The 17,814-nt window shown below is 37.7% G+C and overlaps 2 protein-coding genes across 3 annotated transcripts in view; one reads left to right on the top strand and one right to left on the bottom strand.

The window, feature by feature from the left end:
• exp (expansion) overlaps positions 1-937 on the bottom strand; it is a 104,264-nt gene extending 103,327 nt beyond the window's left edge. The window contains exon 1 of the mRNA XM_028323542.1: positions 800-937. Within this exon, the coding sequence (XP_028179343.1) occupies positions 800-907 (108 nt within the window). The 5' untranslated portion in view covers positions 908-937. The remainder of the gene's footprint in view (positions 1-799) is intronic.
• A 2,561-nt stretch (positions 938-3,498) lies between these two features.
• On the top strand, positions 3,499-6,734 carry LOC114366617 (putative uncharacterized protein YOR053W). Of its 2 annotated transcripts, none has more exons than XM_028323548.1 (2): positions 3,499-3,564; positions 4,355-6,734. In XM_028323548.1, the coding sequence occupies exons 1-2, from the start codon at positions 3,502-3,504 to the stop codon at positions 4,553-4,555; spliced, it is 264 nt and encodes an 87-aa protein (XP_028179349.1). In that variant the 5' UTR covers positions 3,499-3,501; the 3' UTR covers positions 4,556-6,734. The 2 variants fall into 2 exon arrangements, with proteins under 2 accessions (XP_028179349.1, XP_028179348.1); XM_028323547.1 differs by lacking the exon at positions 3,499-3,564 and adding an exon at positions 3,572-3,668.
• The last annotated feature ends 11,080 nt before the right edge of the window (positions 6,735-17,814 follow it).

The following is a 17,814-nucleotide window of genomic DNA, read 5'->3' as shown; positions in this document are numbered from 1 at the left end:
CACAAATACATATTAGAATAATTACATGATATTATTATAGTCTTTGACTATGAAGCCAGTTGCGGTTGCAGTTTTGAATCCAGATGGAGCAAATATTAGTGTGATGACTGCGAGCAACAAAGATATAATTCACATTTTAGTTCCTACCTCTGTTTTGTATTTGTCCATTTATAAGCTCTATCTAGTTTGGGCCAGATAAGTATTTGGATTAGTTTGATAGCATGGCATGGTCAGGTAGCATCATCATCGTCATCATCATTTCAGTCATAGGACGTCGACTGCTGAACATAGGCCTCCCCCAATGATTTCTACAATGGCCGGTTGGTGGCGGCCTGCATTCATCGCCTTCCCGCTACCTTTATGATCTCTTCGGTCCCCCTTGTGGGTGGACGTCCTACGCTGCGCTTTCCGGTACGTGGACTCCACACCAGAACCTTGCTGCCCAATCGGCCGTCAGTTCTGCGTACTGCGTCAGGTCAGGTAGCGTAAATTGGAAATTAAAGTCTACTCCTTTTTTGGTCGCGCAAATGTGACAACGTCACCAGCGGTCTATCCTGAATCCAGCCAAAGCAAACTAGACCCAATGTTTTACTCTATAGAGCTTATTCTTTTGGTACCACACATCCTCCTCCTCTTCCATCTGCGCGGCCTGCGTGAGAATGTCACCAGCTCTCTATCTGAATCCAGCCAAAGCAAACTAGTCCAAATTTCTTACTTGATAAAGTTTAAATCCTTCTGGTACCACCTCCACTACCAGCTGCGTGAGTCAAGCCAAAGCAAACTAAACCTTATACCTTACCTTATAGAGTTTATCCTTCTGGTACCACACATCTTCCTCCTCTTCCAACTGCGCGGCCTGCGTGAGGTCGTCGCGGGAGCGCGACAGAATGCGACGCCGTGACACCATCTCAGCACCCGCCGCCGCCTCAAATGGGCCTAAGCTGGAACAAGGAAAGAGTTACGTTAGTGCTGTTGAAAATTAAGCTAAAGTCAACCGAATTAAGCTGAAGTCAACCGCCTTAGTTAAGTTTAAGGCCGTTTCTTTCACACGTCAAACGACAAGTGGACTTCATTGGTAAGAACGTCAGCCTGTCCTGTCAAGTCTATACTGCATCAGATTTACTCCGCATTTCGTACGCAAAAACTTAGTTAAAATTTAGTTCGCATCTCATCAAGCCAGCCAAAGAGGTCTCAGGAGGGACCCTGCGACGGGACGGCTGGCATTTTTATCACATTCCCATAAAAAACATCGATCTGATGAACACAAACATGTCAATAAAAGCCTGACACTTATAGGTAAGAAAGTGGAAAAAAATAGAAAATATATTTATTTGTAATACATTTGGTACATACATAGGTGTTTTTAATTGGGCATTGCACATTTAACTGAATTTTAGCATAAGAAGTTCCTATAATCTTATTTGTCAGCCTAGTGACTTTAGACTCGACAGTGAAAGTGCAAAATGATATATCGTGCGATGCGAAATAAAATTAGTACCTTAATGACTCACTTGCAGTATAACTACTTGCTATCATGTAATCGATAGCTATAAATTACAATAAAAATCAAGGAATGATAATTCTACTCGTATAAAACTTCTGTCGAACACGCGCGATGCTTTTTAAAAATAAGGCTTATTTGAAAAGTGTCTTTATTCTAAAGAAGGTATTAAGTTAAAATGAATCAACGAAGATTAAAAAGTAATTGCCCTTTTTAAGAGCATAACTTATTAACAATGACAAAACACCAAAAAGCATTTAGCACAAGATCAGACCCTATAAACTACGATCCTATTATCGATACAGTTACAATGTAAGACTTTCTAGCAGATTAAGTTATACGTAACAGTATTATGAAACGAAACAATAGGAGCAGTGAAAGCTTGCTATCGTTTAGTATCTTCATCAGCAATCATTCAGGATTAATAGTTGCTATCCGTCAAAATTGGACGCCAATTTAGCGGCTGTGAGAAAATTTGGGAGATGCGTAGGCTTAGCTTAAGTTTAAGCAGTACAGTCAGCAGTGAAGTTGTTACTGTCAAATATTATACTCAACCAATCTGCTAGTAATTTTCAACTTCAGTTAAAAAGCTCACAATGACATAATTATGGGGTCTATTCCACTTTGATCGCCTGGATTTGATCACCTAGATTTGGTCAAGAAAGTGGACTTCTGGAATAAAACGGGACTATTCCCACCTCTCGTTCCCACCACTGCAACTCCTGTGTAGCCAGGATCTAGAGCGTGACCGCCAATAAAATCTCAACCAGTGAAGGTCAAGGTTCTCCCGGGGGAAAGTTAAACTGTCATTGGACCCACAACGAAATTAATCTGAAGATCATAGGAGGACTTCTGGAATAGACCAATTCTGAACACGTAACGTCCTGTCAATTACTTTTCTTTAAAATTACCGGGGGTGGAACCGATCCCTGGCTTAGTCCGGGACGCAAATCAATAAACCTTATAACATTTAATTTATCACCAATAAATTTCTGCAGTCTGAAACTTCCCGACTGAATTAACAAACGACCAACAAGGTATATCTAACTACACTATCTAATACCGTTGTAATAACTGATATTTTGCAAAAAACCTTTAGTTTTAAATGTTAGCGACTGTACTAGTGGGTAGCTTCTCTAGACAAAGGCGCTTCCTTCCGAACAATGTTTGGCATTGGGCGCGACATTGGCTCTGTGGCCCGTGTCTAACGAGCTAGCAGTTCCTCCCATTCATAGAGCCTACAAGACGGTTTGTTTACGATGTTCGCAATAGTCACCGCCAATAAATCTAGCTATCCTGTGGATAGCACAAAAAAAGCTGACAACTATCCGAAAAAAAACTAAAGATTTAAAGAATCCGTTTTTGATGTAAAGATTGCCAAATATTATTGAAGTAGGTATACCAAAAATAAACTATAAGACTAAGCTCTATTCACTTTACAGTTAAATTATTCCTAACAAATAAGGAAATATAACCAGTCTCTTTACTTCTTTACCTCACGTACATACTTTTAATATTTAACTTATAACCACGTCCACAGTTCATGTAGATACTTCATGTTCCTTATTCAAACCATTNTAAATTTATGAAAACAAATATTAGGGTACATCACATTTATGAATATTATAGTTATTTATTCGAATGATTATGAGTTTCGATCATTAGTATAGAAAAATATATGAAAACAAATATTAGTAAAAACTAAGTGTATGATTAGTGATATTATGAATATCTATGATTATGTTTTTAAATATGTAGGTTTTAAATTTTTTATGAAGAATGATCATTATGGTATCAAATTGTATGAGAAATATTTTCGGACCTTCAATGATAGGAATTGAAAAGTTATGTAAGAAAATGCGTTACCTTATGAAGTACCTATTTAGATAACAAGAACTACGAGTAGGTACGCAGGTACAACTCATGTAACATTTGTCGCACGTTTGTCGCACTCACGTAGGTAAGTAACCCAACACCATAGCTGGANTCATCAGGTGGTGATGACGAGGCAGCCGTCGCGAGGGCATCACGCTGCTGTCCATCACGCACCGGCCCAGTGTCTGGTGAGTACCATCATCATCATCATCATCATCATCAGGTGGTGATGACGAGGCAGCCGTCGCGAGGGCATCACGCTGCTGTCCATCACGCACCGGCCCAGTGTCTGGTGAGTACCATCATCATCATCATCATCATCATCAGGTGGTGATGACGAGGCAGCCGTCGCGAGGGCATCACGCTGCTGTCCATCACGCACCGGCCCATCATCATCAACGACCATTAGCTCTAAGAGCTATATGATTCACCCACAGTCACTTCATCAGTAAGGCCATGAGCCTGACGATTGATATGTATACTCAAACTGGCTCATATTGGTTTCTTTTGCCTCGGGTGACATGGCTTGAGAGTAAAAAGTGCGTGTCTTGCCATAAAGCCGTAGGTAGTCGATCGGTTTGGACTGGCTTATGACTTGACTGTCAAATGCTGCGAACGACCCGTACACTCGGCGCTCAACTCGTGATAACACTGGTAGCTACACTAATATTATAAAGAGGAAAACTTTGTTTGGTTGTAATGAATAGGCTTAAAAACTACTGGACCGTTTTTAAAAATTCTTTCACCATTCGAAAGCTACATTATCCACGAGTAACATATTTTTTGAAAAAAAAAAAAATAGGGTTCCGTAAAATATGGAGATAATGTAGTCCACGCGCGCGAAGCCGCGGGCGGAAAGCTAGTTTTTTATAATCGTGCGTAAAAGAAAAAAACAAAATCTCCCTAAAACACATGTCACGCTCTGATACTCAACAATCGTAAATGTTAAGCATACTTAATGTAAAAATATTTCTCCAGGAAATACCACACGCACGTGCTAGAGTTCGACGGCGCCGGCGGCTGGTCGTTCCGGCCGCTCGACCGCCTCGCCGCCGCCGCGCCCGCCGTCGCCATCGCCGACTACACGCACGCCGCCACCGCTACCGCCACCGCCACCGCTACCGCCACCGCCACCGCCGCCACCGCTACCGTCACCGCCGCCGCGCCGCAGGAGGCTGATAGAGCGATCGCTGTGCAGAATTAGCAAAACATACTTTACTAGCTGTGCCCGCGACTTCGTACGCGTGAAAACCCGTTTTCGCAACATTTTTCATTATTGCTCTGCTCCTATTGATCGTAGCGTGATATTGTATAGCCTATAGCCTTCGCCGATAAATGGGCTATCTAACACTGAAAGAATTTTTCAAATCGGACCAGTAGTTCCGGAGATTAGCGCGTTCAAGTAAACAAACAAACAAACTCTTCAGCTTTATAATATTAGTAAGTATAGATTTGCAGAGTGGCGTACATGGGCAGCATTGCTGTAGTAAAAACATTTTATTTGCTGTGACACGATGTACATTCACTTTTTAAAGGCTGATTTACACGTATTAAGTAGATAAGTAGATAACTATGGTACTTCCTGTCAAGTTGGTGGGCGGGGCTTGTCCTTTGACACGTTTTGACAAACACTTTCATAGTAAACAAGAGCTTGACGTTTGGAATTAAGTTAAAATTTAGTTACGCTGCAAATTGATCACATAAAATTAAGTTAAAGTTAAATACTTAACTACTTAATACGTGTAAATCAGCCTTTAGAGGCAATACCAACATTTTCGTCAATAAATCGTTGGTTATCACCACTAAACAAAAAATCAAATGCTGAGTTGAATGCTATAAAAGTAAATAAAAAGAAAACGAAATAAATTTAGTCAGTTTTGCATCTAACCCGGCGCATTAGACTACATTTTTGTAGCTTAATCTACAACTAAATATTACGGCCATTTTTATAGCAAAACTCACATTTCTTACAACCACATGCGACACAGTGTTTTTCTTAACATGCTGTCGTTTATACCACTCGATTTCCACCAAGCAAGTCACATCACTGGAGTCAGCCTTAGAGCTGCTATTGACGTATGTGACATGACTGTACCAACTGAACTAAACGAAAACAATATGAAAAATTTTTCATAAAATTTCTTCAGTACAATGTACAAATTTTTTTCGACCGGTAACTTTTATCGGACGAACAAAAATGTGTACTAATTACACACAAACGAGTTATTTCGTTACCTAGTGACAAAATTTAAAAACCAACGTTTCATAGTTTGAAGTAGAGTCACAATCAGCAAGAAAACTAATACGTCATAATTATCATCATTTTACAATAAAGAGTGATTACCTCTTTCATCTATCATGAGATGACGCAGGCCGTCAAATTATATATTTATATTATAATATTATCGGTGAGAATTACAAAATTACACTTTTACTATACTTAGCATCACAAAGTAGGCGACACACCATCCAAAATAGGAGATTTTCAATAAACTTTTCATGTGATATAATGAAACAAAAAATCGTAGCAATATAGTAAGTTACCATTATTAGAATCGGCGAGGAACGCGTGTTAAAGTTAGGCCTTATGGTGAGTCCAGGATATGTTAACACGTTATAAAATACAGTTATGTTATATAACAAAAGTTAAATAACATGTAACATAATTTGGACGCACCCTTACGTATACGACGCACAAGTAGCGACCTTAAAGGAATTAGTGATGTACACTACGATTTTATGTAACGTTAGTGATGACGTACACTACAATTTATGTAACGTAGATGACGTTTTATGTAACGTTACTGCACGTTGGATTAAAATAAGATTTTTATAAGGAATATAGTACCAGGAACCACGACACCAGTAGTAAATGTAGTGATTATTATTATGTAGTTTTTGATTCGAATCAGAAATTTGACATTTAGAACTGTCATTGCTATGTGTGATGTGATACGACTGTTCAATTTATATGATTTTTATTATTACAATTTGAAATAATGCAAATGAAAATGTGATTTCCAGTTATTTACTTGATTTTTATTTTATTTGAATTATATGTTAACTGTGTAATGTCATTTTTTACTTGTAATGGCAACATTGCTTCTGTCAATTACTGATTTGAATCGTAAGCTAGAGTTTAGTTAATTAATATTAAGTGATGAAATTTTCTCTTTTATGAGATTATCAAATGGCTGTTGATGACTTTTATTATTGTGATTTATTTTCTTCGTAAATGTTTTATTGTACTTGTGATTATAACATATCGGAGATCGTATGGATATAGTTTTTTATTTTATTTATTTTCTACTTTCGCTAAAGCGTGTATAGTGTAAATACGTTAGTGTAAAGAGAGGTTTTACAGGGCGAGATACAATAAAGGGTTTGTATTAACGTAATGTTTTTTATTCCGAATTATTATTACCTACATAATCTATCCTTACAACATGTACATTTTTACATTGAAACTAGGTCATTTTCAGTCCAAAACGAAAAAAATACTTATCTGGAAAAAGAAGAGACCAATTTTTTTTATTGTTTGCGAAAGAAGAAATGTAACCATCTACAAAAAATAACTATCTAATAATCAGTTATAACGTGAATTAAGAAAACTAGTAAAAGTTATAAAAAGTTATCTGTAAGTTAACATCAAGTAATACTTTTCTGGCTTAGGCCCTGCTACCAGAATAAGTTCTTTTAAAAACGAAAACCTACATAATTATAATGTTAACAACACGGTAGGAAATATGAAGCACTCGTTAGGTATCGAGTAAACACAGGTCACTGGATCGAATAAAAAACAACGCGTTATCTGGGTTGAACGCTCTGCTGAAGGTCAACAAATAACCAGTGAACTTAGAAAGTTGTTGATGTTTACCTGCTTAAATCATTGTTACGTGCTTTCCAGCGACATGTTACTCGCATATGTATGATAAGAAGGCTCTTTTATTCACATACTCGCCAATTTGTGTGAGAATGACACTATAGGGCAGGGGTGGCCAACCGGTCGATCGCGACTATTAGTCCAGACGATCGTGGCAAGGCAAAAAAAACTACATGATTGTGTACTAAACTATGCTGTTACATGATATTGTACTAAACTATGCTGTTTCATTTAAGATTTCAGGAAGTATGTAAGTGGTAGATCGCCCAGGGTTTCGTTAGGAAACAGTAGATCTTATGTCTAATCAAGTTGGCCACCCCTGCTATAGGGTATTTCCCACCAACATTCAATGAGGATCATTTCGATTTTTAGCTGTGAATGCAGATTTATAGGTCTAAGAAAACCTTAATATACAGTCCAAAAATTTTTGTTCTACGACAAAAATTGACCAAGTTATGGCCAAATTACTAAAAAAGTTCACTGACCGCCCGGCGCGGGAGCGATGACGTCACTATATCCGATCCGAACGCTGCCGGCGTACCTACTGCGTGGATAGAAATTATTTTTTTCTAGCCAAACTATCAGTTTTAGAGAAAAACTTGTTATGACATTTATTCATCAGAATAAAGTAAGCTATCGATAGGTATTTTTTTAAAATAGAAATTGTGAAAAATATCGCAAAAAATCCATACGCTCATACGATTCAATGGAACGCGGAGACGTGATTAGGGTCTCCGCGGTGGTATATTTGGCGATTTATTCAAATAAAGTGTTCATAAGTGTTGTTAGAGTCATATCTTCGTCCAAGTAAAATATAAAAATGTATAAGTATTAATTTATTTACTTCATTCAACAATAAGTATAGCTGAAGCAGATACACTCTGCCTAGGCTACAAGACATTGCTATGAAGATCATTTCGATGTACACGCAATACCTACCTGTTATTTAGTTTTTCTGAGTTAAACCGACGTACCTACCTATCTATTCGCCGTTCCCATGGGCGGGCCAGCTGCTCCCTCTTGGAAATCTATTTAATCTTAGCCTAGAAGCTGGGTATACTCCCCTGCCCCTCTCCTCTCCCCAGGTCATAAGCTGGGCATGACTTCCCCCTCGGCCAGAAGCTGGGTATGACTTACCCCCCCCCCAGGCCAGAAACTGGGTATTAGCATCATATTATGTATTATTATGTTCAATACAAACAATCATTAAGTTACACTTGGGTATGACTTATCCCCTCCCCCCCCCCCTCTAGGCCAGAAACTGGGTATTAGCACTCATATTATGTATTATTATGTTCAATACAAACAATCATAAAGTTACACTCACCCCAACCGCGTCTCCGCATTCCATCGAATCCTATAAAAATGTGGTTTTTGGACAAAGCGATACTTATTTTTCACAATTTTTATTTTAAAAAATTACTGGTCGAAGTGGTCGATAGGTTACTTTATTTTGATGAATAAATGTTATTAAAAGTTTTTTTCTAAAACTGATAGTTTAGCTGGAAAAAAATATTTTCCATCCCAATAGTACGCCGGCTGCGCTCGATTCGGATATAGTGACGTCACGCGGCCCTGCGTACGTTGACTTTTAGCGGCAAAAACGGCCTATGTTTGTTACTTAATATCTTCGTAAGTAATGGTCCAATTTGGATAATTCAAAAAGATATATCTTTCTTATGTCTTAAAGATTAACGTAGATACTAGTTTTATTGAATTTTCTACAACAGTACCTACTGATCCTCATTGACGCACTTTTTAAAACTGTCAAAACAAGACTCTCCCATAGATTTTGTATGGCAATACTAGCCAGTGACGTCACTATTTTGTCAACATGCACGTTTTCACCATCAATTCCTATTTTTAAGTGACCCCTAGGAAACAAAAATCCTGTTGTGTTACCATGGGGGTCACTTAAAAATTAGGGATTGATGGTGAAAACGGGCATCAAACTACTTTTTTCAACTACAATGCAACCAACAATCTTAATTGACAGGTAATTTAAAAATAATTAAGTTTTTAAGACCAGAATGAAGTGCCTTTTTAAAAAAGGTGTGCTTTAAAATCATTGGGGAGTGGTAGCAAATACCCACCACCACGGGCATAATAGTACTTTTATCTATCTCCATCTTTGTCACTTTTGTGATACCTACCTAATTTACCCAATACATTATGGTTTGACACGTAGAAAAGACCCAATTATTATAAATTAAAGATGACGAGTTTAGACTTTAATTATTTAGACTAAACTTATAAAAAGCAATGTAATGTTTTTAAATTACTTTGTGTTCTTACTGAAAATTTATTCAACTATTACTTTATGTAGGTACTGTAATATAATGTGAGTGATACAAGGGAGTAAACAAGAATGCTTTGTAATTAAATTACTTAAGAAATTGCACATAGATTTTTCCTTCAATAAAATGAACTTGCACCTACACCATTAAATAAGAAAGATTTAGGTCCGAGCAGTTCCTGATATAGTTTCATAAAGTTATCTGACGCAATGCTGATGATTCGGTGACAACTCCACAAGCTCCATCTGAGACCAGTGAAACCAAAGATTTTCTAATAAGTAGTTGAAAATAGTAATAGACTTTTTGGGAAGTGGTGAAAAAGGCACATCCTTATAATTACCTACTTATCTGTCCGAGAAAAAAATAATGTAGAAAACATTTTAGTAGGTATCAAAATAAATGTGTTTGTTGCTGTCATTTTTCAGCCACATCCGTGTCACAGGAGATAAGTGATGTTCAAGGAAATCTTATTAATTAATTATTTACTACTTGACTACTACGAAAATAATATTATGTATTAAAAAGTATTTTTACGTACCACATAAATATCTGATAAATTCTGTTCCCTGTTAAAAACAAGGCAGACAAAGATGACTGAATTTATTCCGCCACTGTAGCATCATCTGATACATTGTCCCGATCCTGAAGCAGTAGTTGCTATAATTTACAAATATTCACTATAAAGGTTATTAAACCTTCTTTTTGTCACCTTTCATATGCTTTGCAATGGAGGGAAGTCGAAGCTTAACTTCGAACTCCTCCTAGTATGTTCTTCTGATTAATTTCGTTGCGGGTCCAATGACAGTTTAACTTTCCCCTGGAAGAAAATTGACCTTCATTGGTTGTTTTTTTATGGCGGTCAAGCTGTAGATCCTGGCTACACAGGAGTTGCAGTGGTGGGACCGAGAGGTGGGAATAGTCCCGTATATGAAAAACATTTCAATTTTCTATATAAAATATCTGCATTTCGTCAATGAAAGCGAGTTAGAGCTGAAAAGAAGCAGTGCTAGAATTGAAACTTAGTCAGTCCTCTTTCTTCTTCTTCGTCGCTACACTCTTTCCAGAGTGGTCGTGGTCGTCAGGTCCGGTGGCAAGCCTCACAATCCGTCGCCATTCCTCCCGCACTGCAGCCTTTCTTGTGCACTCGTGGAGTGGACCATTGAGTGCGGTTTTGACCTGGTCTGTCCAGCGGATGGGCGACCTGCCGCGTGCTCTTTCTTACGTAATAGTTTAAAACTTTACATCGTTTTAACGGAAATAAATGAGATTTGCTTTACATATTGGGTACTCAATTAAAAGTGGTTTCATCATCTATCACATTTAATTAGCGTAGATCAAAAAGTTTGTGTTTCAACAGAGGTTCAAGTGTGAAATAAATAATTAACAATATCAGGGCGGGTCAGGCCACGTTCGCTATCGCAAATATTTCAAATCATGTGATTCACAGATCTTTTATTCAACGAGGTTATCAGAAAAAGAGGTTAATGAAATACGTGGTGTGGCGTGTAAATAGCCACACCAGGCGGGATCTTAATCGGAAGTCCAAATTACGTTTCCCAAATAATTTTGCCTGCAGAGGAGAAATAGTTGGTCCCACTAACCTCTGAGCCAATCTCGGGTCGGGGTTCCGTCAGCTCGACCACCGCTGGCACCGGGACACTCCGGAATGAAGATGGATCGGCTTCACTTCCCCTGCAGGGGGTTCGGGTCACGAGCAATTTGTGCTTTGAATGCGCAGGTAATTTGCGTAGATGCGTTGTGTGCGTTATGATGCGATTTGCGGGAGATAAAAGTGCGGTTTTTTTACTCGCGAGACTGCGAAGATATGCGTTGCGATAAAGTTTTAACGGTGAAGGTGTCAAAAAAAGAATATATTTAAGCTCGACGTTCAGAGACGCCAAGAATGTCCACAGAGATGTGGAAACCAAACAGTTTTCTACCTGCAGACAAAACTATTTGGGAATTAAAAATAAAAATTAAACTATGCGTAGCTACATCTGCGTAACCAATACGTTTTTTCGTTCGTTTCATTTTTTGCCCTATAAGATATGGTAATGTAGCATCTTGAATAAGCTAACTTTGATTTTTGGGAATATTCGTTTCACGTATAAAAATGCCAGCCACGCGAAGTTTTTGTAATCAGTTACATAAATTGACTTGACCAGAATCCAACCTGGGACTTCTGTACTGACTGTGCCACAGACTGAACTACGGTTTTTAATCACCACTCGCAAAAATATCAAAGGAAATTTTATAAAAATTTCCAGTATTCACTCGTCGTTAATTAAAGTTATTTTAATTAAAGTAACAGAAAAGAGATTACTACGCAGTAACACACTTACATTAAAGTGACCTCCTTATTAATGTTCATACGATCAGTTAATTATTATTTATTTTGGCAATTATGTGCCATTTTATTACATAATTAAAAGCTTGCGTGCGCGTGCTCAACGCGTGTTAAACTATAACGAAACGATATTAATAAACTTATTATAATACTACTTTTTATCAGCGTAAAAATCTTACGTATTGTAAACTTACTATGATAAAAGTACGTAGGTAACTACACTGACTGCCTATTAATTTATCGTAAAATATTACAAAAACGCGTGTATGCGCATGCAAGCTGATAACATACGCACAGCACACGGGTGACGCACTGAAAATCACAAAATACAAGGCGAGAGTGAATAGGCACTTACAGGGCAGATATGTACCACTAGACTGCATCCCACTTAACATCAGGTGCGATTATGGTCAAATAACTAGGTACCTTGGTATGCATAAAAACAATCTTATTACAAAATACTTAAAGTGTTCTTTCGAGTATTAGAATAATGTCTGTCTATTCGTGAATAAACTCATAGAAGAGATTTTATGCAGTTTTCATCAAAAGATATCCTCGCGAGTGAAGCTTCAGGCAAAAGTTACTCATACATAAATATTCAAATCAAATCATATATTCAGTAAGTAAGTAGGTACCTAACCGCGTGGTCTAGTCGAAAGAAATTGTGCTGTAATTTCGACTTACTTACTTCATCATCGAAATAAGCACTGCCAATTTTTTTCTATAGAAAGTCAGTTGCTTACATTGGAGTAGGAATAATTTATTGTCTTTCAAATGATGTTGAAAGAAAAAACCTTCCACTGTTTAACCGCGTGACCCTCGTAGGCGGAGGTAGCAACAATTTTAATTACAAACAAACAGATAAACACCATTTGTTCTCGGTTAGGTATTTGTAAAAATACTCATGAGTAGTAGTAGTGCTGAACAGTTGGCTTCGTGCGAAAAGAGATCAGTAGGACCATTGCACGCGAAAAGAACGAATCGAATTATCAAAACTTGATATAAGTAGGTATTTACTCCAAATAAAAAAAAATAAGTAGAATGAACCTTTTAGGCCCAGAACAGACGGTGAAACGCAACTGCAACGAAACTGCAACTGCTAGTTACTTTTGAGTTGCATCTAAGTTTCTGCCATAGCGTCCGTTGAGAGATCACACATGACGCGACCAGTTTGAAACTTTCAGTTTCAGTTTCATTCATCAGAATCATCAGAAAGTTGCAGTATCGTCGCAGTTGCGTTTCACCGTCTGTTCTGGGCCTTAGTATTGGAATTGCCAATCTTAATCTAAATTAGGAGTACTGGGCAGGCACATAGCTCGTAGAACTGATGGCCGCTAGGGCAGAAAAGTTCTCAACCACGGACCGGAAAACATGAACATCCGGGGAGGCTTTTTTTTTTAGCAGTGGAAGGCATTTGGTTGACTAAGGACGAAACCTTTTGGTTTATTATCCCTGTCACGAACGAAACGCTGTTTTTTTTTGTAAATAATTCGATAATAATTTCGAGTTAATTCATGCGAATTAGTTCTACTTCTATAAGTTCAAGATTTTCGCTTGACAGACAAGATTTTGTTAAATTAATAAGTTTAATGAAGAACGCCAGTAGTAAACGCACATTTTATGGTATTTTATGGACCCAAAGGCGCTCTAGGCTCTCATTATTTTCGTAATATTGTAACGTGGTCTGTCTGTTCCCCGCGTGCTGTGGTCAGCGAAATGATATCGGGGGTGAACAAACTCGTGAACCTGGGACCTGAGCAACAGCCACTAATTGGGGCAACCGGCCCAACGGCCAGATACGTCCTGACCTTTACCCACTCCATAGAATCTTACAATCCATAAAAACCCTAGCTTATCTAATGCGCAGATACTACCTAACTAGTAGTTCTTTGCCAATTTGGAAAATATCTCTTTAAAAATAAAAATATACGGTTTTACATTCTGAACACTTGCCTACTCCAAGCCACATGGTCTAGCTAAAAGTCTAGTCTAGAACCATACTTAATGAATGGATTATTTGAACATGAAACTGCACTGAACTGCTTACAATGACACAGTAGGTAGGTTAGTCTTGCATACCTGCCTTGTCTAGCATAAAAAAAAAAGTGATAAAATGTGGATTTGTACGATGCGCAGCGGCACTAAGCCTACCTCTACCTAGTGTTAGTTTCTAATTCCTAAGTCACGTCACGCTTTTCAACCGACTTCAAAAAAAGGAGGAGGTTCTCAATTCGACCCGTATGTTTTTTTTTTTCTATGTTTGTTACGCGATAACTCCCTCAATTATGAACCGATTTGAACAAATCTTTTTTCGGCGTATCGGTAATACCTCAAGGGTGGTCCCATTTAAATTTAATAATAAAAAAAACAACCCCCAAGGGTGGAAAATTGGGGATGAACTTTTTTATATTTCCTAATCGGCGGAGATATTGCGTAATATCTCCGCCGATTATGAACCAATTTGAACGATTATTTTTTTGTTGAATAGGTATTATTTGTTATTTGAAGTCGGTTTTTTTTTTAAAGTTATAATTATTCTATAGGTAGAGTCCTCCACTTCACAACGGAGGGAAGTCGAACCTTAACTTCGAACTCCTCCTAGTTCTTCTATTTAATTTTGTTGCGGGTCCAATGACAGTATATACCTTTCCCTCGGGACAAACTGATCTTCACTGGTTGGGTTATTGGCGGTCAAGCTGTAGATCCTGGCTACACAGGAGTTGTGGGAACGAGGGGTGGGAATAGTCCCATTTATAGGTAGAGCCCTGTTTCTCCACTTTTAAAAAGAAAAGGAGGGTCTAGAGTAGTAACTTAAGTCAATACCCAGTTACTATTCTGATGCATTATTTTATTTTATGACCGGCACCAATCTATGTTGGCATTGGCAACCAAATCTGACTGCATTAAATTCATGACGTCAAATAAATCAAAGCATGGTAATCATGGTTGTTTCCACGCGACCTTATCGAGCTTTACCTACAATTACCTGTAACATTATGCAATTCTATGCCGCTAAATGTAATGCAAGTTAGGATTACGTCACGGAAGATCAACGATATCGTACAGTCGATTACAATTACAGAGTTTTTATTCAACTGTCAAGGAGTGGAATTCCCGGCCATCCTGTGTGTCCCTTCGCACCACGAAGAGAAGTTTGGGAACACAGGATTCAGGATGGCCGGGAATTCTCCGAGGCCTTCCAGACACGTGTTAACAGAGCAATCTTTTGGAAAGCTCCCACTCCAATAGAAAGAAAGATACATTTATTACAATGGACATCACACAAATACAGGCAATTACATAGACATGACAGTGGCACATAATAATGGAAGAAGAAAAAAAACATAAAAACAAGAGTAAACTGAGCAGTGCCAATACGAGTAGGTACGTGTAGTATATCTGCACCACTGGATTGTGTCAAGAGCAAGCTTTATTTCAAAAAGTTCACTGTTGCTCAAAATGGGGTGGAGTGGAAGAAAGTGATTGACGTTTTGCTTAATAAACACAAGAGGCTTCATAAAATGCATTCGCAAGATGGTAGGGAAGGAATAAGAAAAGAAACGTCATATGTAAATGATCAGATTCTGAACCGCTTCCTAGCGATAATACCTCAAATTGTGCCTTTTAGATTGTGTAGGTATAACTTGTTTGTTAAGTAAGTAACTAGTTCTCTTATGTTGTGCACAAGAGACTAGAGAGCATAGAATTCTATCTACTTAGTTCAGAAAAAAATTTCAAGCGTTTATTTAAATTATCACGATTAATCAAAAGCATTTTAAAGAAATAGAATTTGCCCCCGCCTGTACACCATGGTCACGAGCTAAGTAACAGTTATCGCGGGCGATACGCGAACAATGGTGCGGCGGGTGTAAGGTCCCATGGCCATGGTGTGAGGTGTCCCATGCGCGCGGTGCGTGATCGCACTGCGACTGCCGTGGATTGGACGTTCTATGGTTGTTTTATGGGCATGGAATAACACACCAGAGAAATATAGCTAGGTTATTCCAGCCAATGGGAGTTCACTTCTAGACATAAGCACTTGAAACTAAGTTCTTGAATAAAATTAAGTAAGTATTAGTGTTTTAAATAGTATCTTGAAGGACAACAGTCATGTTGCATTGTACTTTTTGAAGGGCTTCATTAAAGGAAGAGGTTCTAAATTGTTTTGTTAACTCTTGGGTTTAATTTAACTTTTGTTTTGTTTTAACGTCTTGTAAACAACATTTAAATTAGAATTGTAACAAAATTATCAACAAAATTAGCTTTAAATAGCTGTTTTGTTTTGAAATGTTCAACAGTTGCAATAAATATAATTACAACAGTTCTAGAGAAAAATATAATGACATTTAATTGTAATAACAATACAGATAGAGGCAACAAAACAAAGTTATCTTTCATAATAATAGGGACCTGTGTAACAGGGCAACAAACGTATTATTAATCCGGATTTATAAAAACTCTAACAAACAATATACAGCCAATTCGAAGTACTAACTATAACTCGTAAAAAAAGTTTTTTAAAGTGTCATACATCAGATAAAAGCTTCCCGTCGTTCCAAGAATCCAATATTTCACGGAAGTAACGACCCTGCTTTATGGGTTTAGGGATACCACCATATCACCGGTAGTAAACGTCAATTATAAAGTCGCTCGTAAAATTAAACACGTCCCTTTAATGCGACTAGTAAAATTTCAAACTTATAACTATGAAATTACAATGAAGGGATTATATATTCTTTACGGATTTTACTGCTTTCGTTGAATTTAAAACCTCACATACCTACTTAGGCTGGATTGCACCATCTAACTTTAAGTATAACAGACGTCAAAAGTCTGTCAAACTCCTTACAAAAACATCGGTTATGGTAATAGTTACCGTTACAGTAAGATGGTGAAACTCGGCCTTAATATTTAAGTAATACAAATTTTAAAGAAGGTCGAATATAAATCGATATAGTAGAACTTTTACTCTGCCGATGACTAGTGGTAGAGTTACATTTTGACAGACAGACTTACTTACTTTTTTCAAAACTTTCAAACTTTTAAGTAACTAGGTAAGTATATTTACTGTTATAATTTGCACAGCCTATTTTCTCAGCTTGGCCTGTAGTTGACTGGTAGAGAATGCCACCTGTCGTTAAGTCCGCCACCGTACAGTGTTTATGTGCAATAAGTATAAATAATTAATATTGTCTGCTTTAGTTTCCTGACTACGACAGTTCCGCGGGTTGTTTGACCTCCATTATTAGTAAATATGCATCATCTCTGCTATTTTTATAAGTGCAAAGTACAGTGCGTTTGTCCTTCTGAGGTTATCTTGTGCATTCAATAAAATATTATTATTTACTTCTTTTAATGAGGTCGATGTGAGTGAGAGTAGTGGGGCCGAGAGCTGGAGGAACTTATGACTAACTATTTTTTTAAGTTTTAAGGAAGGTGGTAAAAGGTAAACTTTTACCAAAGGAGCAAAATCATCAGACAGGCTTTAAGCATGTAACATTGGGGCCTTCTTCTTTCATGTTCAACTCATGACTAAAGTAACTGGGGTTTAATTTTACGATCTGACTCTTCAGAGGGAGAGATGGAATTTTCAAATCACGTAGGTAGATCAGCAATATGTCCTTCATGTTTGAGAAAGAGCCACAATATGAAGGAGACTTCCCAAGATTTCTCCCATGTACAGTCGCGGAATGAAAAGGTTCGTCACCTTAGTGTCGGCTTGCAGTAGGTACTGTAAGAGTCAAACCTGCCAACATAACCGTGCAAGAAACAGTGCTGCTAACATTTAAATAAATATGACGTTTGCTAACGAATAAGGTTTTGCTTGTTTATTTTTCCATCCCATCAGTGCAATGTTACAAAATGTAGTTTTTTTTATTTAATAGGTAATGGCAGGTTGAACCAACAAGAA

This window comes from Ostrinia furnacalis, unplaced genomic scaffold, assembly GCF_004193835.3.
Source record: "Ostrinia furnacalis isolate ACB-3 unplaced genomic scaffold, ASM419383v2 OfSCF0641, whole genome shotgun sequence".
Lineage (NCBI taxonomy): Eukaryota > Metazoa > Arthropoda > Insecta > Lepidoptera > Crambidae > Ostrinia > Ostrinia furnacalis.
The sequence above is the reverse complement of the archived record's forward strand: the minus strand, read 5'-3'. Positions and strand labels throughout refer to the sequence as shown.